This window comes from Athene cunicularia, assembly GCF_003259725.1.
Source record: "Athene cunicularia isolate RWA chromosome 6 unlocalized genomic scaffold, athCun1 chr6_part2, whole genome shotgun sequence".
NCBI classification, from domain to species: Eukaryota; Metazoa; Chordata; class Aves; order Strigiformes; family Strigidae; genus Athene; species Athene cunicularia.
In genome coordinates, this window is record NW_020799106.1 from 2271085 (window position 1) to 2294476 (window position 23392).

The window sequence follows — 23392 nt, forward strand, 5'->3', positions numbered from 1 at the left end:
ATTGGATGGTTGAGCTTCTGATGCATGGCTAGAACTGTAGGATTCCCAGCAATATGGCTATTTCAGAAAGAGAATCTAGGAAGGTGTAAGTTGAAAAGCCCCCACCAGAGTGCCATTAAATATATGTTCCAGAGGCCATTGATTTTTGAAATACATCCTACAAGTTCTGATTCTTCAAGCAGTTGTTTGTCACAGTCAGATCTAAAAGCCCTTTATCTCCTATCAGCTGATGGCTGTGCTGTAACCTTTGGCTTCAGACTTCTGGTAGGGACATGGAACATATTTCTACAAAGAATGAAACTCTAACAGCCTTATCAAATAACAGCAGTACTCACTGCGTTTAACGGTGCTGGAAATTACTTTTGCAGGCACTGATCTTGACAGGTCAGTTGTCACAAATTGATAGACGTATCTGTAAATACATCGGTCCTATAAACGATATTCTGTCTGCAAGGAGGGCAAGTTAAAATTTGCACACTTCCGAACAAATGTTCCGAAGCACAAGGATGCACGGGAAAAATCCCTTCTGGAAATGGTTTCCCTCGTATTCCATTTATCAACTTTATCGGCATGGTTTGTTTTTTAGCGACCGAAAAGTTTGTGCCTCCGTAGAGAACGCTGTGGAGGTCTGTGCTGAAGTGAGATATCCTCCCTACCCTTACTGCAGAAAAGAGGAATCTTTTGTCTTGCTCTTTTTGAATAAAAGGAATAAATTTATGGGTTATGGACTGGCATGTCTCCGGTTCCTTTTTGGAATTCTTAGAATTAATGCAAAAGGTGAAGCTTAGGGTTTTTCGAAAAGTCTTAAGGCCTCGCCATGAAATCGGATAGACTTTGCGGAAAAGAAAATGAGTGGGAGAAGAAATGTCAGTCCACCAGCGGTGAAGTAATAAACGCATGCGTTACATTTAATAAATATTTAATCATCCTCCGTAGATTGTACAAGCCACTCTGGCCAAAACCTTTGGTGTATCTTCATCATACACCTGCTGCACAGGACAGCTGAAGAAGGCTTAGACAGTGAACTTTCTTTACAGAGTTGAGACACAGTCTATACCACACACCCCCCTGTGCCAGTCTGCTGAACCACACTGATTCATGTCAGATGACAAATTCATCAGTTTGGTTTGGCAACAGCAAAAGCAAAGAAACATCCGGACATAATTCAGAGCAAGCATCTAAATTCGAATTTAAAAGAAACCATAGGTAGTTCATCTGTCACTCCAAGCTGGCATCACAGGGGGAGAATTTTCAATTTGAGATACTTTAGCTTTCAGAAGTGTCATTAGGAATTTGAATATTATTCAGTCATTCTCCTCTTCCATCCTCCAGGGCATCTGGATGAAAGGAGAGGGGTAGCTTAATTCTTTCCTGTGCCTCAGCTTTGAAGAATTAGTCGCGATAGAATAACTAATAACTTCCACCAGTTGCGATAGTTCTGGTGGCTGAACAGTCACTGAATGTCCCATTCTTTCCTAGTTCCCTGTTCATCACTTTAGCGCCACAAAACAAAAATAAAACTATACAGATCTCTCCTATCACATTTTATTCATCGGTTTGATTTTTGAGGCTTTAGGATAAAACTGAATTCACAGAAATAAATCATGTAGGACATCTAGCTATAGGCATTTTTAGTGAAATTCTTTCCAAGAAGGTTTTGACTTGTTAACATGAATATTAGCTTCTGGCAGGAAGAAGCCACATTTCACAGATCTTGGACTGTGTTTAATTTCTACAGGGCATGCCTTCAGGTAACAGCCCTGCTTCCACATAGGTGAGCATAGTATTGGTGTTGAAGAGTAGAGCTGAAAAAAAAAAAAAAAGGAGGAAACAGTTTCTACTGGATACTATTTATGACTGTTCTGAAGGAAATGACACCTTGGATTATGTTTGAAGGCGGAAGGAGTGTCTGACTGCTGCTGAAGAGCATATTTAGTTTGAATAATCCAATGGTCACTTAAGATTGACTTTTTCTATAGAATCATGGAATGGTTTGGGTTGGACCAATTGAACCCATTCTATCGAATCTTACTGCATTTCTCTTCAGGAAATGCAGTAAAATTGATTTTTAAAGCGATAAATTTAATTGAAAAATAAAATATTTAGATGTAATGTTCCAGGGAGATATCCTGAAAATATGCATCCAGGTGCACCTAGCAGATGGATGAAACACTGGTGGATGTGAGATATTTGAGTATCAGGAGCCTGAAAATTTGAGAGTCTGTTGTTGTTTTATTGATGAGGTAGACGTAGGGCAAGAACAGAGAGAATAGGACTTCAGATAGGATCTGAAGAAAGTCCGAGAAAGAAGAGGAGACGGTTTGACACCATAGAATCTGTGTGAAGAGTTTATGACTATCAGTGAGAGAAAACGTTGTGCAGTGGGGGAAAAAAAAAAAAGGTCGGTCTTTGATAAGCAGTAGGAAATTATTTGAAAAGTAGGAGGGGATCTGAGCAGAGAGGGAAATATGGGACAGTGAGACCACAGATTATCCTGAGGACTGTCAGGCAATATAAACTTACTGGGGAGAAATGCAGGCTCAGAGTGATCTAAGTGGAATGATACGACAAATGCTACAGATAAGAGAGGAGTTACGTTACAGGCATTGGTGAAAATACATTCAGGCAAGGTACTTCCTTATGTCTGTCCTCTGAAACTCACGAATTCTGATTCTGCATTAAAAAAAAAAAAAAAAAATATCAGTCCTGGATTCAGTCAAGCTACTGTTAAACGTTTTTATGTAAATACTGCAAGATTCCTGCCTAATAGTCCTTCAGACTCACTGTACTTTCTGTTCTAGCTGGCAACGTGGGACTCTGAGAAAGGACTGAACGGGAGCCTACAAGAACGACGCCTGGGCAATGACTTACAAGGACTGACACTCAAAGTGGTGACTGTCTTGGTAGGATCCTATTTGAGTTTGGGAAACAAAACGCTCAAAATTAAAAGGACCTGAGTGTTTTGGGCGCTTCCTTTGGTATTTTCCCCCTATCATTTTCAGTTCTGTATTTTTGGATGATCATTTACATAAGGAAGAGAGACGCCGGGCTTTTATCATTTGACATGAAGCCATGCACCGTCAGAGATACGGAGCGTTTGTTTGTTTGCTTGTGCTGGATTTCTCACTGTAATTCCTATGGGGCGTGGAACCAGCACAGGGCCTGAGTGCACAGGGCTGCGTCCCACATCCCGTACTCTGACCTGAATCTGCAGGTTCCAGCATTTCATGGATTTGAAGATCGGATGGGCCAGTTATGATAATCTAATCTGGACTCTTGTACACTGCAGGCTGTAAAATTTAATCAAGTGTTTCTCTATCAAACTCAGAAATTCCCTTTGAGATAAACTGTACCTTTTAGAAAAGCGTAGTCTCTCAAAAAAAAATCGTTATGCTTTTGGGACGGCTGTCCCTTAGTATCCAGAGTGGTAGCAGAGCTCCTGTCAGCTACACGCTAAATTTAGGGGCAAATTAAGGCTTGAATGCATTAACTCCTAAATTATTGTAGTTTGCCGACTGCAGGACGTGCCGTCTTCTTGTGTTTTTTTTATTTCTCGTTTTTCTGAATCATGCTACAAATAGGAAGTGCCACATAGGAGCGTTGAGGCACTCTGCCCAGCCCCTCTGCCTGGGCCGGGTAAGGCTGTGCAGTGGCTCACATGGGAGGTGAGCAGATTCCTTCCACGAGACTCAATACCAGGTTTCAAAGGCAGCCAGTGTCATGTTGCCGGGCCACCAAAAGCCCCCAGTGTTCCCGAGCAGGATGCCCATGCCTGACAGAAAACACACCATAAAATGCAGTACCATACTTTATTTTAAAATACTCCAGGAACCATGAGGGTTATTCTCTGAATTTTCAAAATTTTCAGTTTTTCACAAAATGCAGCATTTTTAGCTTGTTTTAGTATGTCTCCTGGAGAGAAGATTAATGGTTTTCTGTAAAAGATGGCTTTCTGAATATGGTTTGGTCTGAGATAGATGGTCAGAAGTAATGTTCCTATCTACAACTCCTACATTCTTAACATCTGTATTTTAGACAGCTGGTCAGGACACTAAGGCAAGCAAGCATCTGCGCCTCCTTTATAGTCCGTGAGAAGAGGCAGGTACTTCAGACAGCAATTCAACCTGTGGGCACCAGGAAGGTGCTGGAGGTGGTGGAATTGTCTTCTGGAGTCTCTGCCTCTTCTCAAGAATTGTGGAAAACACATGGCTCAGGTGCTGAAGAAGTGGTGTCTCGTTGGGACGCCTCCTAGCATGCTGCATGGCCTACAGTTTTTGCCTGAGGAGGTTTTGCCTCAAAATCAGTGTCAAGTTGTCCAGAATTAACTGAGGAAACATCCTTTTGCTAAGAGAAGCAGTCTAAAAAAACTTGTTTCAAGTATCAGTTAAGATACTCTTTTCTTCTCAGGAAGAACCTTTTGTGATGGTAGCGGAGAACATCCTTGGGCAACCAAAACGATATAAAGGGTTTTCCATTGATGTCCTGGATGCACTTGCCAAGAATCTGGGCTTCAAGTATGAGATATATCAAGCTCCTGACGGCAAATATGGACAGCAGCTCCAGAACAGCTCCTGGAACGGCATGATTGGAGAACTCATTAACAAGGTACACAGAGGAAAAGCTGCATTTTTTTAAAAAAAACCCAAACAAACCACCAGCGAAGCTCTTCAGAGTAGGGCGTCAAAGCTTTATAAGGGTGTTGCTTAAATTCTCTATTTCCTCCATTCCATATTACAAGAGAATGAAGTAGGATGAAAGCACCAGTGCAGAACGCTTCTGGTTTGAGTGTGGTGTCAACTCTGTAACCGTATACAGGATAGGAACTAAGGAGTCTGTTGTTCTATTTACGCCCAACTGTTCTCAACGTCAGTTATTTCAGTGTAAATCTCTGTGGTTACCCAGCTGAAAGAAGAGAGGATACGTATGTGTGCGTGAGTGAATGACTATAGAAAATAGAGAAAAAATAATTTATTCTTAAAATATAAATGACTATTATTTTAATTTTTGTCATTAGGTCTTTGCTACTTTGTAGGTGTAACTTTATTTGGGGTCACTTTGTGGCAAATGTGCTTGATAATGATCAACCGTTTGACTCTAAACCCAAGAAAAGCCGTCCCTAGTACCATACCGTACAGAAGTGTTTTGAAGGACCAGAATTTAAACTGACCTCAAGATTATTCATTCATTTAAACCAGAGAGGACCAAATTTATTTCCGTAATTACAGTCTTGCAAATCAGGAATAAGTTAATTGAACTCCATTGAGGTAAATGGGGAGAGCTCGTAGCTTAGAATCCCCCAGAGAGTTAAATTGGAGCGTGTTTTGTTCGTGTTCTCTCTATCTGACATGGGACAAATGTTAGTCAAGAAGGAGAATCAAAGGAATTAATATTCCGTGTTGCTGCCCTTCGTAGAAAAGGTTACTCTTCTGCGGTGGAGTTATTACTGAACGTGAAAGCTGTCTCATTATCTAGTAAATAGGCGGCTCAGTATCTGGTAAGTAGATGTTTAGGAAGAAACAGAAGCAATTAAAGCAATAGCAGGTGTGTGTATGGTAATGGGACATTTCTGGTTGGTGGCAGGAAATATAAAGAATTTTCGACCTATTTTACAATGACACAAGCTGTTTGAATTTCACTGATTTGAAAATGCGGTAAGAAATCCTGTTAGGTTCCTTTGGAAATTGCTTTCTTTGAAGAAACAAAGTATCTATTATGATACTTCTTTAATTATGGCATTTCTGCTACTAGCTCTTCACTGATGCCGAAGGATTTCAACGCAGACCTCCCTCACCTAGCATACGCTTTACTTTCCCCACAAAGTGTCGAGACAGGAAACGAAAAGTACACTTTATTTTTTGAAGGTAGATAGAGGGTTTTATTAATAGAAAAAATATTCAAAATCTAACTGCAGCTCTTGAAAATCTTGGGGCACCTTATTTATTAACTGTTTTATCTTTCATGAAGATAAAAGAAAACTCCTGTTTTATCTTTCATGAAGTTTGGATACTCTTCAAGGACGCTCCATGGGTAAAACCTACTCTCTTTAAATATTGAGGTCAAAGAATTTTCAGGAGCGAAGTTGCCTTTGGTCCGTTCTTCCAGTTACTAGTTTTTGCAGTCGCTCTATTCATTGTAAAAAAAAAAAAAAACCAACACAAAACTCAAACTAAATCTTCCCCCCAGTTGTCATATGAGATCCCTTCATGAATATGGGAAGTTGGCAGCTCTGCAGGGAGGACAAGATATCAAATACACAAGCGGAAGAAATGGTGTTTCTTTTTTATTCCTTACAGTGCAGCAGGTTAATAGGGTTTGGAGTTTTAGGCATCCTTTGGAAAACAAGTGAGGGATAAAGGTTAAATAAGTTGCACTTGTTCCAGAGAGGAGCCAGGGTGAGGCTTTTTGTTCCAGAGCACGTTGACAGGTTCTGTTTTACCACTGTGCTACCTAATGTTAATGATTCTGGTTTTATTTTTTAGACAATTTATTTAAATTTGTCTGAATGTGTTAATTTATGGAAAGAAATGCATGGAGTCCTTCGGTTCTTAAAAAAGTTTCTCCTTAAAGCTTACGCTGGCCAAATTCCTGGTGAAAGGAAGAGATGTGACGTGTCGCTTTTGTCTCGCAGAGAGCAGACCTGGCCATCTCGGCCATCACCATAACACCAGAACGAGAGAGCGTGGTGGACTTCAGCAAGCGCTACATGGACTATTCCGTGGGGATATTAATCAAAAAGCCTGAAGAGAAAATCAACATCTTCTCTCTCTTCGCTCCTTTCGACTTTGCGGTGTGGGCTTGCATTGCTGCCGCCATCCCCATTGTCGGGGTCTTGATCTTTGTCTTGAACCGGATCCAGGCAGTCAGGGCACAGAACGCTTCCCAGCAGAGCCCCTCTGCTTCCTCCAGCCTCCACAGTGCCATCTGGGTCGTGTACGGCGCCTTCGTTCAGCAAGGTACCCTCTCTCTTGTGAGCACACTGACGGACGTTCAGGAACGTTCTGCCTGGGGTAAAGCAGCTCAGGACCTTGTTAGTCTTGGCCAGAACAGTCTAAAGGTGAAAGAGGAGGCTCATACGGGGAGGTAATATGTTTCCTTAGCCCAGCTGATGAAAAATGGGAAGAGGTGGGTAAGTTTGGGGCGAGGGGGGTGCGTTCTGGTTTTCTGTCTCTCCGTAAGTCCAGAAAAACTCACAACAGGCTTCTCCACTTTGGGAAAATTATCACGTAATGATAAAGTACAGAGGGGCTTGGTGCAGAATTACACCACTTCTCCACCTCTGAAACTAGCACCTTTCCTAGTTTAAATTTAAAATTTAAATTACATTTAAACATTTAAATGTTTTAATTTAAGCATTTAGATTAAATTTAAGCATTTAAATGTTTTCATTTAATTTAAACATTTAAATTGAATTCGAGCATTTAAATGTTTGAATTCGAGCATTTAAATATTTAAATTTAAACTTTTAAATTGAATTTAAACATTTAAATGTTTTAATTTTAACTTATAAATTAAATTTAAACATTTAAATGTTTTAAATTTAAACATTTAAATGTTTTAATTTAAACATTAAAATTTAAACATTTAAATGTTTAAATTTTATTTGAGAAATTTGTACTTTTTTGAACTCACGTGAGACAGTTTATCTTTCGGTTCTTTGAACTGACTAGGAAAATGATTTGTAGTCACGTAACTAACTTTACGCTCAGGAATCTCTAGGCGTAGGACTAATCCTTCTGAATTCAGTAAGATCGCTACCATTAAAATGACTTCTGTAAAGGATCGCAAACTCTGCCCACACCGTTGTTGCCCCGTATCGATAATTTTAGTACTATTCTTGGGAGGCAGGTTCTGTTGAAGGCTAACGTATGGGTACGTTGTTAACTTTTTTTTACTTTTTTTTTTTATCATTGTGATTGCGAGCTTATAAAGCTTCAGCTGGAAAATCCTTGCTGTCGCTATGAAACTTTGTCCCTTGTCTCATTTGGGTGGCATCCTTGATGAGTTTAAGTACAGTAGGCTGCAATCAGCACAGACACACACTGAAGCGACTAGCACCAGCTGTATGGTGAGGTTTGGTCTCCAACAATGCTCAAGCATAACTGTGCTTGAAGCCAGCTGGAAGGAAATCTTCACGTTGTTTGAAATGCTGTGGAGCGACAAGTAATGACACCAATGCTTCAGTCTTTGCAGATTTAAATACAGCACAGATAGAACACAAACCATTGGACAGCTCTGTGGGGTTTTTTCCAAATCTAAAATGGTCACTGAAAGGAGAATATTACTATATCCTGAATATTGTGATGATTGAATTCCTGTATGTTAGTCATACTTCACCATTACACTTTATTTATTTAGGATATTTTTCATGTTCTGTAGATTTGCTCTTCACTAATTCCCAAGGGAAATATTTTGAAAGATGGTTTTCTAGAGCAGTGTTCAGGGCAAGAGGCTGACTGGAGACAGTGTGAATTACCAGTTTTAACAGAATCCATGTTTTTCTTATAGTGAAAGGGTGGTCTGGAGGGGAAGCAGAAATACGGAGGGGCAGCTCCAACGAAGTTTAACATGACAGGGCACACGGAGGGTGATCGTAGATGGAAGCTACTGAGGGACCCTCATTTCCTCTGTTCGTGTGTAGGGAGCGAATCTACCGTCAACTCCGTGGCCATGCGCATCGTAATGGGAAGCTGGTGGCTCTTCACCCTTATCGTGTGCTCTTCCTACACAGCCAACTTAGCAGCGTTTCTCACAGTATCAAGGATGGATAATCCCATAAGGTAAGAGCCGCTTCTTAACGTGAGGCTGGAAACCTGGATTTCACAGAAAGGTATTATCCATTTGAGCACTCGTTCTTGCAAGAAGGAGATAACTCTCTAACAAAATACTTTGCTTATTTGCAGTAGCTGCTTTTCTCTTCTCTCCCCTCTTCACCTTCACTCCAGCAACTCCCAAGCAGTTTTGACAGGTGCACGGAGAGGACAATGGCACTTTAATTGTGTATTTTTTTTCCAGAAGACAGGTCTTTCATGTTTACATGAATTTTGCTTAACTACAGCTCTCGCTGCTTCAGCTGTCATTATTTCTTTGTTGAACATCAGAGGGACTGCCACCTTTAGGGAACTATATAACATTTCACTTCCCACTTTCAATGTGTAGGTTTATGTTATCAATATTTTGATATACACTGCTGGTTTCATATATATATATATATATATGTATATGTATAAATGGCCAGATTCAGTGGCATTATTTGGAGAAAAAGCTTCTTCTCAAGGAGGAAAAGATAACTGGACCTGACTCCAGGATAATAGATGTAATACAGCAGTTGTTTTATTAAATTTATATCTAATTCTCTACAGTTGTGTTGGCAATATTGTGATGATAAATTACAGCTTCAGTAACAAACCCAATTTATCTTGCACCTTTGACTTCTTTCCCCTGCCGTTTGCCGACTAATCCATACCCAACGAGAATAATTTCAATAAACCAAGACTCTGAGCAGCTCCAGAGAACTGCTGGTTGTTTGGTGACAATTTGTGTGCATGTGTGATTTGGTTTTCTTCAGAAAATTTAAAAGCTAAAGAATGTTTTCATTTGTTCTCTTAAAAGACAAACAAAATTTCCACCTTCGTGCCGGCATGGTGTGGTGGGAGGGCCGTTGATCTTCTGCGGTCGGTGCTGACAGGACCAGAGCCTGGTGTCTCATGTCTGAGGGGATGGCTATGGAGTGGAGAGGTGGCCAGAGGACAGGCAGCGTGACACAGGCTCCCCTCCAGGAAAATCCTGAGCCAAGGGCTTTATGTGCTAGAGAGTGAATGACGCGGTTACTCTGTAGGTCTCATTTGGGGTTGCACTGGGAAAACTGGGACTGTAATCTTTGTGCTCAGCTCCTAAAACGGAGGCATTGGCACTTTAGTTGAGGCTGGCACTTAGAGCTGCTTTTGCCTTCTCTGTGGTATCTGCATAGAAGGACATAAATAAGCGCATTTCTCATAAACATGAGTTTAACAGTATTTCCAGTTTTTAACTTGTCATTGCATACTTGCAGATAATGTAATGCTTTGTATGGATATAGTGTTCTAATAATAATAGTGCCAAAACCATAAAAAGCTTTGTTTTTAAATTAGTTTTCTGTTAGTTTGGCCAAAATAAGTGGGTTTTAACGGTAATAAAAATAAGAACTGCAAGTAATTTCTGGAAATAGCATGAGAAACTAAATAGAATAAAACTACCGAAGAGTATCTGTGAGGCCTGGCTGTAATGGGAATAAGGTTGAGCTTAATGAATAAATTGCTCTTGAAACCCAAGACAGAAATAGTTATCTAGAAACCTTGAATAATGATCTTTAAAACTTGTGAAAGCTCTCTTCGTGGCAGAAGAAATTGTCCGTTTGGTCTACTGAGCACTTCCCAAAGCTCAGCAAAGTTCAGATGAGGACAAAAGTTGGGTGAAATGCAGTGAGGAATCTGAGAAAAAAAAAAAAAAAAAAAAAAAAAAAAAGACAAAAAAAAAGACACAGGTTTAAGACCAGAACTATGAGTTATTAGAGGCCTTAGAGGCTGAACCATTACAACATGTACAAGGGGTTTTGAGTCCCCTTGTTAAGAGGAAAAGACATTGCTAAGAATCTTGAGGAGAAAGTTATTTGGGTAAAGGAATTGCTCGGTGTTGTTTCAGGACTTTAGAGCCCAGACACCTTTCTGCTGCTAGAGATGGCCGCGGAAGGATCACCATTAAATGCCTTTCTGTACCGAACAGTAGTTTCCATTTTCTGGGTTCCCAGTATCACATCTGCTTGTACGAGGTGAGGATGCAGAAGGAAGGCAGCACTCTACTGTGATTTGCAAACGCCAGCAGACTAATTCAGGTGCCAAAACATAAATGTCTGAAGTACTTCAAGTTGCCATAAGGTTCACTGCCTGTGCTCCAGCTGCCTGGCTGTAAGAGAGTTGGGGGGTTCAGCTGGAGAAGAGAAGGCTGCGGGGAGACCTTAGAGCGGCCCCCCAGGGCTAAAAGGGGCTGCGGGAAAGGGGGGAGGGACACTCTGGATCAGGGGGTGTGGGGACAGGATGGGGGGTAACGGCTTTAAACTGACAGAGGGGAGATTTAGATGAGACAGAAGGAAGAGATTCTTCCCTGTGAGGGGGGTGAGGCCCTGGCACAGGCTGCCCAGAGAAGCTGTGGCTGCCCCCTCCCTGGCAGGGCTCAAGGCCAGGTTGGACGGGGCTTTGGGCAACCTGGGCTGGGGGAAGGTGGCCCTGCCCGGGGCAGGAGGAGGTGGGACTAGATGGTCTTTATGGTCCCTTCCAACTCAAATCAGTCTGTGACTCCATGATTCTGTAACTGAGACAGTTAAGAGCCGTGCTTGCCTATGGCTGTCTCACAAAGTTCGTAGAATGTCCCTGAGATCCTGCTACTCAGAGGGGGAGAGATCTGTTCTAACCCCTCTCACCGAAAACTTCCAGTGCCTTCGGAGAAAGGAGATGGGGTAAAGAAATAGGTTCTCCGGAAACTCTGTTGAGCCTTCATCCATTTCTAAGCTGTGATGAAGATATTTTCACGTTCACACTCTTTAAGAGAAACATCTTATAAAATGTTGTGTCAGATTTAGAACAAATATTTTTTTCCTGTGAAAGTAGATTGCTGCCTTAATAGAATGCATCATGGGCTGGTGTCCCGGCTCCCAGTTCGACTTAGCTTCAAGCATCATACGGAGTGGTTATTTTTGCCTTTCTAAATCTGCCACGCGGCTTGCCCACGTTATATCTTCCATGGACCCAGAGAGGGATACTTAGGTGAAATCCCGAAGAGGCACAATGAGTTATAGCTGACATTTTGCTCACCAGCTGAGAGCTACCAAATCCATGTGTGTGCACTCCAACTGTTAAGAAACCCAACCTCCCATCCTCTTAGTAAATGTGTGCTGTTAGCTCTCCCCCCGTAGAGAAGTCCTCTGGTGTTCAGTACTGCTGCTGCTAAATTGCCAGCAGGAGAGAAAACAGTATTATAGGGCTGCAGCATCTGTAACATAGTTAAGATTTTCATTGCAAGACTGATTTTCTTCCCAAGCTTCCCCCAAAATGCCTCATAAAAGTCGTTTCAGCATCAAATTTGGCATGTGTGGTCCGTGACTAGCGGAATAGGAGGATGTTTGATCAAATAACAAGGTGTCAGTCAACCCAGTGATAGTTACCTCCACAATTTCACTGCAAAACAAGTGTGTCGAAGAAATCATAAATGATATTTATTAGAAGGGGCTTGGTGAGACACAGAAGCAAAGTTGAACTGTTGGAAGGCAAATCTTTAGAATTAGTGTGTTAGAGGGAAGCCTGCTGCTGAGGGACTAATTTTTATTTTATTTTTTTTTTAAGCTGGTAGTGGCAAATTTCATAAGGCTTTTCCACTCTGCCACGAGTTTCAGGGAGTGCCTGTGGCTCGCAGAAGGGTGAAATACCCAGAGCAGGACGCGCAGCACTAAGCAGCTTTGATACCCTGCCTGTATTTCTGTATTTCCTGACAGAGCCTTCCTCAGTCCCAAATGGCTTCCCAAGTGCTGTGCTGTCCAGGCGCCCAGATCCCATGAAAAAATGTGCCTGTCTTGGAAAGAACAAAACTCCTTCTACTTGAATTTTCCCAAACCCTCAAAGGCTTCATCAGAAGCGTGATAACGGGGACAGGCACTGGCTCTCTTCTCTGAGCCATCTTGCCGTGCTGCCTTGCTCCTCACGTGTCCTGCTGCCCATCCCTTGTCCCAGTGTGACAGGGCAGCAGAGAGGGTCAGAACGTGGAGTTTGAGACCCACATCGAAACTTCTGGCCCTTCAAGAGACTGAGAGCAGAAAACGGTGTGGACCTCCCTTGGCTGTCTCCCGTTTTCCAGCCGTTGGTACGTCTGCACCCCTTCGCACTTTCAATGCTGTTTCTCCGAGCCCTCTGGCTTAAATTGCCTCTTGTGCTCTTCTCAGCTTCTCTCTGCCCCACCTTGCACGGAGGGAGAAAAGGCGATGTAGTGGTGGCCTCAGGATTTGGGGCGATTCAGAGGCCGGGCAGCGTGTGGGCAGAGGGGCGAGATGTTCCGAAAGCGAAGGCGTTTCTTGTAAATGTGCCGATGGCGACCACTCTGGAGCTCAGGCTGGGGAGCCACGATCCATGTTGTAACTTTACGAATGAGCCATTCTTAATTTTTATTTTTAAATCAAAATCTAGGTAATGTCTAGAGCCTGTGCCAATCCTTGACAAACTTGTTTAAACCCAAGCGATTTACCTTTATTTCAATATTTGCCTTCAGAACTGTACGCAGCTGGGATGTTTTCTAACCAAGTAAGGGCTGAATTACCACGTGTGAGTTTGCGCTTTCTTTTGTCCTATTAGATTTTCACACAGCCCTTGGATCTGCTGTCTGACCTTCCATTTGTAATTAGGAGTTTAATTAGCAGTGACCTAACTTCCCAGCTTCATTTCTTGTTAACAAGCTGACTGCATGTAGTTCAGTAGCTGCACAGATATTCTCAAACTCAAGCTTAGGAGAGCTTGTCTGACAAGAGGTTAGGAGTCACGCAGGAAAAATAGGACATAAAATTGGGCTGTTTGCCATTTCAAGAGAGTCGAAATGGGAGATTTTATCAAATCAATCCTTAACATTGGCATGTGCTCTGGATGTTTCTGAGAGGCATCTGTCTATATACATGCGTGGACTGCGTACAACTGCATGTTACATCTGCTTTTAAGGTCACAGCTGCTGTTTCATCATTTGGGATTTCCTTGTTTGCGTTTGAATCCCCATATTTCCCGTGTTTTGGTGGCAGCCGAAGATTAACTGCGGTTTAGCTGGGGTGATAGTCCGGCACTTGGAAGACTTGGGTGCAGATTCTTTTTCTCCCACAAGATTTGTTTGATCTTGGCAAGCTCAGCCTCCTCTTTATCTCGGTTCCCTTTCTGTATAACGGAGTAACAATTTTTTTTTTCATATTTTGTATGGCTCCTTGTCAGTTTAGCTACTTTAAAGATGATGGCCAGAAATGACCGTATTATAATGGCTCTGCGGGTATCACAAAAAGATAGATTTTCTGGGTTGCATACAAACCAGAAACAATCTCAAAATATTTTAAAAGCAAATGAGGAAAGTGTTTTGAAGACGCCAGCTAGAGGGAAAGGCACAAAGGTTTCATCTGCTGTAGTTAAGTGGATTTGATAGGGTTGGTAGCCAGAACCTCGCAGGAATCCCTCTGTATTTGCAGTGATTTTTGCCTTGAAATTCTTTGTGTTTGAAAACAGCCTTTCTGTTGTTAATATCATATGTGGCTTTCTAAATATTTCATTGGATTTTCTTTTGTACTGTTTAATTTGTACTGTGTTTCGCAGCGTCTGTGCAGCACCTCGGGCACGCTGGCAGGAGGCATGTATGAATGAGCATGATAAAAAATAATTATTGTGATTATTATTTAAGGCCTGTGAGCAAAAGCTTCAATAATTAAATAATTAGATTAAGTCCATCCATAAAAAATGAAGGCTAAAAAAGAGTGTAAGAAAGATGCAAGTGAATGAGTAAAGGCAAAATCTCAATATTTGATTTTTTTTTTTTTCTTTCCAGAACATTCTCTCTTTAGACCACATGGAAGAAATTTTGTGGGAAGTGCTCTGCAGCCTGGGCAGCAGCACTCGAGGGCAGAGCTTGCCTACCGTTTGCCTTCAGGCACCGTTCAGGACGAGACACGGTGCTCTTGCCAGTGCTAGGACACCCACTGTCTTTATTTTTTCGTTTCACGTTCATTAATAGCGTTGCCCAGTGGGTGCTTCTGGGAAACCCAGGGCTTCACAGAGTCTGGAGCCTTTTAAAAAGCTCTCTGAGTGTTGGCCGTTCAACCATGGTTTAAAATGGATCCTAATTACTTCTGTAATTGAGCAAGTGGGCGAGCATCTAAGCGCAAATATTTCCCAAGGACATTTTCCTGGGAAAATCAAGAATGCAAAGCTGAAAATCAAGCTTGCATCCCAGCTCCCCAGTTGCCAGCATAAAAACGTGGCGTATCTTGGAGATCAATGGCAAACCCAGAGATTTGTGAATCCACACTCTCTTCAACTCTGCTTTTACGACACGTTATAGCATCTCCTCGTTTGTTCTTGCTACTGGGAAGTTCTGTGGCTTAAGTGGGTTGAGGCATTAACATTCAGATGCGCACACAGTTTAGAGAAGAAAATGATTTGGATGTGAGGTTAGCAAAATCTACCATCTGTTCAGGTAATAAAATGATTTTATTATTATTATTATTTTTTTTCTTTGGCTTTGGAAGGGTGAGAATCTAGCAAAAGCACCAACCCTCATGACAGCCCATCAAAACGTACAAGGATTGGTTCAGGTCTGAGATTTCCTATGCAGTCTCTTCTTCTCAGCTCAGATTTTCTCGTATTTTTTTAAGTCAGGTTTTCTCATATTAGCATAGTCGTTCATTGGCTTTCCGTAGAGTAGAGCTGCTGTATGCTTTCTGCATACTTTAAGTCTCATCGGTCCCTGACTTCAACCTTCTTTGTTGTAGTATGTGGTTTCTTTTTATTACAAGGATAGTACCTATGGCTTATTTTGTTGGGTTTTATTTTCTATTTGACTCCTAAGGGATAAACAATACAAAATGCAGTAATAGAAGATTTTTTTGCCCAATAGGATATTTATATTTCTGTTGTTTTTCTCTAAAGAAGCTGATTTAATGTCTTATATGAACTGATAATAAAATCTAATATAACAGGATATTAAAAAGGCAAAATAATGATTACTGTAGCAATTCAAACAGAAATGGCCTTAAAGCTTCACACATTTCCTAACTGTAAAGACTACCTCGACCCATCACTTTTTAAGGACTAAAAGAGGAGTAAGAAGAAAAACTTAATGGTGAGTTTTGGTTTGGAAATGTATTCTGGGTGAGGAACAACCATTAGAGCAGGCTGGCCAGCGTGCTCGAGTATTTGCATTTCACTCCTGCCAGTAGCATTAATATTTTTTCCACTGTATCAGGTAGATATTTAATTGACCTACGACGCAAAATCCCCTAACTGCTTTTGGCATGTTAATACACAATTCCATGAGTTTGCCTGCTGGCTGTGTTTGCTCTTCTTTTGGACAGACAGATACTGTTACGTGCCCCTGTGGTATATATCTTTGTCTGAAGAGTATTTCACAGAATCACAGAATCATCTAGGTCGGAAAGGACCCTGGAGATCATCCGATCCAACCGTTCTCCTAGCGCAGTTCCCACCTACAGCGTATCCTTAGGCTCCAAATCGACCCTACTCTTGAGCCCCTCCAGGGATGGGGACTCCACCACCTCCCCGGGCAGCCCATTCCAACGCCCAACAGCCCCTTCTGCACAGAAATCCTTCCTAATATCTAGTCTGAACTTCCCCTGGCGCAACTTGAGGCCATAAAACATATTTAAACAAAGACTCTCGAAGTGGGAAGCCAGGCAGAACCTGAAAATAGATAAATATCTTCATGATACTTGCTGGTGAAACAGCTGCCTGGAAAACAAAACAAAACAACCTGCAAGATTATTTGTATTTTAAATCATTTCTCTGTGCTGGTCGGAGGCATTAGTGTTTAAGAGTGGCCCTGTTGTAAAGGTCATGAAGGTTGTTCTATTATGGGGTAATAGACACATATTTCTGCGTAGGTTTTGAAATCATCTGGAGTCGGAAGGTCTCTCTGAAAGCGTCCCTGCAGCCAGAGCAAGCAAGTAAATTGCCTTTGCAAAACTACCAGTAATTAGTGAGCACTTTTCCTGTGAAACAGCGGGATGGAGTTGAAGGCAGGTGCACCTACTTGTGAGAAGGGAGAGTGGTACCTGTTTCGTGGCTTGCTCTCAGCTCAGACAGGACATACATGAGCTTCCAGCTCTGCTAATCTGTTGCATATTTTGGGACATGCGTCAGTGGCTTGTGTAAAAAAAAAAAAAAAAGAAAAAAAAAGGGCTTCTCACCTTGCACCATTCCCCACCGACGGCTCCGTGTGAGCAGCAGTCCTGTCGTTCTCGTACCATGGTGGTTCAGCACCAGAATTTCTCACCCATCTGGCAGCAAAAGTAAATTTCCCACCTCAATGAATATTAGTGCATCTTCCACGTCAGCAGGCTGGCTGTGAGTGTAAGGGACGTGCACGGAATTGTTGGGTTTTTTTTAGATTATTTTTGGATGGCGAAGGGAAAGAGGGGAAGTTTGCAGCAGGGGCAGAGGAGGAACGTTTGCCCAGCCGCCCTCCTGGAGCTGGTTGGTTAACTCTGAGCAGTGCCACCCTGCTGTGGCCGCTCCTGTGCTCCACGTAGGTGATCCATCTTCCCCATCGCAACGTGAGTGAATGGCCTGCACTCAGAATTAAGTAGTGCTCGTCCCTCCTGCAGCCTGGAAGTTCAGTTCATAGAGTCAGTTCAAACGCTGATCTCTCGGAGCTCAGCTCAGCAGCTGCTCTTCGCAGACCAGAGACTGAGCACGCCTGTGCTCTAGGTTGTGAGGGTAAGAGCTTCGGTTTTGGTGAGCTCAGTGCACGGTCATGGAGAAACACACGGTGTTTCACGCTGTGCTGGTGAAATCAGCCGTAAATTAAGGAATCAAACTTTGTATGGGATAGCTGGGCTACAGGCGTGTGTCTTTCGCCAGCTCTGCTGTGGACACGGGATCTTCAGTCAGGGCATGATGCAAACAGCTTTGAGCAGGAACATGTTAAATCATATAAGCTAGATCTGTCGGTGTTGTGAGGAGGATTGATTTTTCGATTCTCTGATCTTTTTTTTTTTTTTCCTCCCATGCATTTGTATGATTCCCGTGCGTTTGTAGTGTGTGTGTGTGCCTATTTAGTCAAATGGTTGCACTACTCTTTTATAAATGCTTTTGGTTTTCTAGGTCATGAAAGAGCTCCTGCTGACATTATAACAGCTTCTGGTAATTTCTTCTTACAGTTCTTCTCATTAAGATACTTGGCACCTGTGTCTTTGATACAGTCCTTTTCAGGAATTGCCAGCCCTTCTATAGTCCTTTATCCTTTAAATCAACTTCCTAAGTGACTTTCTCCTCCAATTCCCGAAGTCTGTTGAGGTCTGGCCTTTTGAAATCCATTATTTTTATGCTGTTACTCTTGCTTTTTTTTTTTTTTTTTCCTCCTTTTTTCTCTCAGGATAGTGAGCTCCATCATCTCGCAAACACATTTAATCTTAGAATCTTTTCTCTTTGACATTTTCATTCAAATCTAAACCAGCCATTCCCCTTATAAATGTCTCCATGATAGAAGATCATTCTTTCTCACACCTTAAACTCTTAACACCTTAAATGATATATAGGACGGTATTTCATCTTCTGAAATAAAAGTTGTTCCAATACATTCTAAAATGTTTATAGACTGCCTTGCCATGAGGCGCAAAACTCTAAACTTGCTGTTTAAAGACAAGGTTTTAAAAATTGAGTATCCTCATAAGGAGATTTAGAAACTATTCCTGATGATAAAAGAAAAAAGCCAGAAAAACACACTTTCAATAGATGCAGGTTATGGGTGTTTAGTGGGGAAAGGGGCCGGGGGTTCTTAGTTTCCCTGGAAACTAAGATGCTACTGTTTATTACCATAAGTGCTTTTCTATTAGTTCTTAGTTCCTGTGTTGCAAAAGATTTTCTAGAGGGAAAGAAAACTTCTCTGGAAATAGTACTGTGTTGCTAAGGGAAGGATTGCATATGTTCCTTCTGCTTCCTGGGCCCATCTGCCTTACTAAGCAACGTTTGCTTCTGCACGCGTGCCCCCATATAATATAACACAGGAGCGTTTCCAGAACTCATCTGGAGACGAGGGAGAGAATGGTGCTGCCTTAGAAAAGCTGTTTTGATACAGCTGCCGAAGTTCCATGAAAAGAAATGTAATCACATGCACTAAAGTTGTTTGCCTTCTAAACCATCAAAACCAGCCTAGGAGAATGAGCCACTGATTTAATTTAATTGATTTATGAATAGTCCTGTCTATCTAAAAGAGAAGAGAAAACCATCAGTCAGAACGGGGTGGATGTTAACTAGTATGTTTCTTTCATATGGCAGTAATGCGATTTCCAAGCTCGTATTTCAAGGTATGTAATTAGGCTGCCCGATAAACTAATTAATCTTAATATAAGGAACAGCTAGTTGGTTTTGATGCGATGCCGTCAGCGTTTCTAGCGTGAGGTTCAGTAATCAGGTGAGACTCATGTTCAGGGTGAGGAGAGAGAGGCAAGAGGGTATGAGCCAGCCGTGTGCCCAGGGGGCCAAGGAGGGCAACGGCATCCTGGCTGGTGTCAGCACTGGCGTGGCCAGCAGGGACAGGGAAGGGATCTGAGCCCTGGGCTCGGCACTGGGCAGCCGCCCCTCGCTGAGGGGGTTCAGTTCTGGGCCCCTCACCCCAAAAAGGCCATTGAATGACTCGAGCGTGGCCAGAGAAGGGCAACGGAGCTGGGGCAGGGTCTGGAGCACAGGTCTGCTGGGGAGCGGCTGGGGGAACTGGGGGGGTTCAGTCTGGAGCAGAGGAGGCTGAGGGGAGACCTCCTGGCCCTCAGCAACTCCCTGCCAGGAGGGGGCAGAGAGGGGGGATGAGTCTCTGGAGCCAAGGCCCCAGCGCCAGGCCCCGAGGGAATGGCCTCAAGCTGCCCAGGGCAGGGTCAGGCTGGCTCTGAGGAAGGATTTCTGTGCAGAAGGGGCTGTTGGGCGTTGGAATGGGCTGCCCAGGGCAGGGGGGAGTCCCCGGGATCCCTGGAGGGGTTGAAGAGTCGGGCTGAGCCAGCGCTGAGGGATCTGGGGGAGTTGGGAACGGTCAGTGCTGGGTTGATGGTTGGACTGGAGGAGCCTCAAGGGCTTTTCCAACCGAGATGATTCTGGGATTCTGTCTCTTTTTCTGTTTACCTCCTGGCACGTCAGGGTGCAGCGGGAAGCACACCACATACAAGTGCCTGCAATCCAGGTCCTCTGACAAACACGCAAGTAGGCCTCCAGACTTTAAAATATGCATATGTAATGCATGCACTTTAGACATCAATAATAACTGATGAATGCTATATGTGCTTTCGGTATTAATGAAGAGCCCTATGTTTTGATTTCCCAGGAGTACCCAGCACATGTTCTAGCAATCAAGATGCCTCTTCAGAGTCCTTCTGTTTTCTTCTTTCCATCAATATCGATAGCTTCTGCTTTACTCCCTGTGGTAAGGGAAGGGTGTGAAGCTGTTTTCCAGCATCTCTTTGTACCTCTGACAGCTACGAGCCATGTGAATTCATCCAGCCCCTCCACCCCAGCTGTGAGACTCTTACACTGGTGCAGGCAGCAGCCCAGAGCCTTCCGCACCGAGATCCTCATTCTCGCAGCGTGCGACAGCTCCTGATAAATCAAAACTTAATAAAGAGTTGACTAGGACCTTATCCCACACTGGGATTTCATGGACTTTAATGGAACTACTCGCAGTATAATGATATCCTAACAGTCACAGTATAAAGCACCACTCGCCCTGAGTAAGGACTTCATAAGCCAGCACCAAGATGCCAGGCTTATCCTTTCCCCACTCTATTTAATTAAAAAGCTACTCTTTGTCATCTGAGTGCAAAACAGAACCGCGGTGGTATCGCTCCTTATAACACCAGTTGTGAAGGAAGAAAGCAATTTCTTCCCTCTCGATCTTAATCATTAATCTTCATTAGGATTTTTAGCTTCCGAATGCAAGTGGTAGAAGACATCAGCGCAGCAAACAATTTAAAGTGCATCTGCATAAATAATAGAGGTAGTTTGTTATTTTCGTTATAGGTAAAAGCATGTGTCAGTTGCCAGATGTGCTTGATTCAGACAATATGATTTTCATGCCAACTTTATGATATGTTTGATTTAGGTGAAGTGACTAAAACCTGCTGTTGGGACTGAGTTGCTGTTAAACACCAGCTGCAGTTTTTATTCTAATTAATAATATAAGGAGTAGAATACCTTGCTTTAATTAACATGTTAACCCTTCAGGCTTCTCTGAGAAAAAATCACAATGGCAAACTGGTTGAAAAAGTAAAGCAAGAAAATATTCCAAGGTGGTCCAAATGATGTATTTCTTTCCTGCAAACATGCTGCAAGCTCTTCAAGATGTTTTCACCTTTTCTTCTTTGCATTTTAATTTCCTCCTCACTGTTGAATGGAATACGGAGCGTGGGTAATGGACCTGGGCTAATCCAGAAGTTTTAGCAGGACTGATTATTCTGGGTCTGCAGGATGAGCAAGTGCTCATAGCTGCTCCGAATCCCTTTTCAGGCTTCTAACTGAATCTGCAAACATCTTACAGATGCGCTGCTGCGCCAAAACTTGCCTTGATCCATTCCGAAAATTCGCCCAGTCGTGCAGTATTTTAAATGTGGATCTGAGTATGCAAATCGAAGCTCCAGCTTTTGAGAAACTGGGCCTTCATCTTAAAAATACTCTAATGTGATTACTCTGAATGTCTCTTTGTCAGTCGACTTCTTTCACTGTTAAATGGCAAGCATGGTGGCCAAACTGAGTAATATCTCAAAGGTACGACTTGGAAATATGGAAAAATGTGGTGAAGACATGTCCTGTAAATGCCCATTGTTCAATATAAAGACTGACATCCCTCCCTCAATTAGACATCTGATAAATTTATATGTGATCATAAATGCCCGGCCATGAGAGAAACTTCATCCAGAGATCACAAATTATGGGGTACCAGTGGATCCCAGCTTTGAGATGCCAATCCTCAGAAACTAACTTCCATTGCTACCACTATTGATGGAGTTATTTGTTATGCTGTTGTTGGCTTTTAAAAACATTTTCAAGCAAAGTAATCATAACTTCTACTGTAAGGACCATCATGCTTTCTTTACCTATGATAACAACGGAAAATATAGGACATCCAGAAAGAAAAAAATTATTAAAAATAAGCAACCAGAAAAAACCCCCAACCCCTAGTTAACGGAAAAATTATCAGTCTTAGTGACTTAATGCTCTTATTGCCTGGAGGCGGTTTGGAGAAGAGGAGGGTTGGAAGTATAGTTAGAAACATTGGACTGGCAGTCAGGAGATGTTTAGCTTATTTCTAGCTGTTTTAACAGATTTCTGTATGTGCAGTGCTGGAGTAGGGCCAGTGTCAGCTCTAGGCAAGATTAACTTCTACGATCCAGCTACAAGTCAAGTCACACTCGTGCAGATCACTACGGATGATTGGAGCTGCTGAGGTGGTCCTGAGGGCATCGTTTAGAAATAGCAACGAATAAGAATAACCAGAGGTCTAATTTTGTTTACAGAAGAACCAGTTTTACTGATGATGATGAGAATCCAGTTTGATTTTTTGATTCAAATTTGAGTCTCACCTAAATAAACCACTGGGAGATATTGAGAAGTTCTGTGAGCAATGGGACATGGCCTGGCTGTATGGATTTTTGTCCTACGTTCCCCACACTTTGACTTTAGCAAAACTGCTGCAGGTTGTTCTGAGATCAGTAAAGTAGAAGTGAGATTTAGAGTGGTGGTAGCAGAGCATATTTCTGCTGCATCTCAGACTCTCAGGGAGTACACAAAGCCTACAAATGTTTTGCCAATACAGTGTGTGTAGCTGGTAACTGATTACCATTGAAATCATAAACGTGACCGTTTATCATTTATTAACAGGTTGACCGTCTTTGCGTTTCAGTAGGCGTACGTTCCACTTGTTCCCTTCTTTTAAAACTTAATCAGGTGGTAGCTCTTCAGGAACGGGATCCCAGTGAAAACATTCGATCTGCAGTGAAATCATTGCTCAGTTGGGAGTTTAGAAGACACTTTTGTTTTCTTGTCTTTCCATTTGCATGTAGGAACTGAGGCGAGGGGAAGTTGTTTCAAAGAAATGAAATCACTGTGGAGGCTGTACAAGTGCTTTCGGTACTTTGCGTGCAAATTATGGAGCTGTTTTGTTTTGCCTTTTACTTACTGTTTATACTATTGTCTCCTAGCCTGGAGACCTTTGAGCATGTGATTTTGTGTGCGTGAGTAGTTTCACTGATCTCAGCTGTGCTGGTCTACCTGTTAGGCGTGATAGGAAGCCTAAAAGAGACATTTCTCTGGGGCAGCAGGAGAGGGAGGGTCTCAATCCTATGCTGGAAGGGTGGCAGAAGTGTTGCCATCACAATGTGGCAGAAGGGGCATGTAGCAAACCCCCACCTACTGTCAGAGAAATAAAGCTGGCTTTAGCTTCTTTCCCCCAGCGAACACATAACTGAATGTGACGTTTTGCTTTTGGTTGCGCCTTATATAGGGCGGTGAGCCCCAGTCCAGACGAGGCCTCATAGATGCCACCAAACTGGCAGGAATGACCGTTATCGTCATGAAAACAGCTGCTGCGGTGCCGTTACCTGCTGAGGTGTTCAATCGCTCTTTGCATAAAGTAT

The 23392-nt window shown here is 42.6% G+C and overlaps 1 protein-coding gene across 1 annotated transcript in view; it reads left to right on the forward strand.

Annotated features, from left to right (window-relative positions):
* The window catches only part of GRID1 (glutamate ionotropic receptor delta type subunit 1), a 537830-nt gene that overhangs the window by 478017 nt on the left and 36421 nt on the right, over positions 1–23392 (forward strand). The window contains exons 9-12 of the mRNA XM_026851878.1: positions 2802–2903; positions 4408–4605; positions 6629–6953; positions 8639–8777. Coding sequence (XP_026707679.1) covers positions 2802–2903; positions 4408–4605; positions 6629–6953; positions 8639–8777 — 764 coding nt within the window. The remainder of the gene's footprint in view (positions 1–2801; positions 2904–4407; positions 4606–6628; positions 6954–8638; positions 8778–23392) is intronic.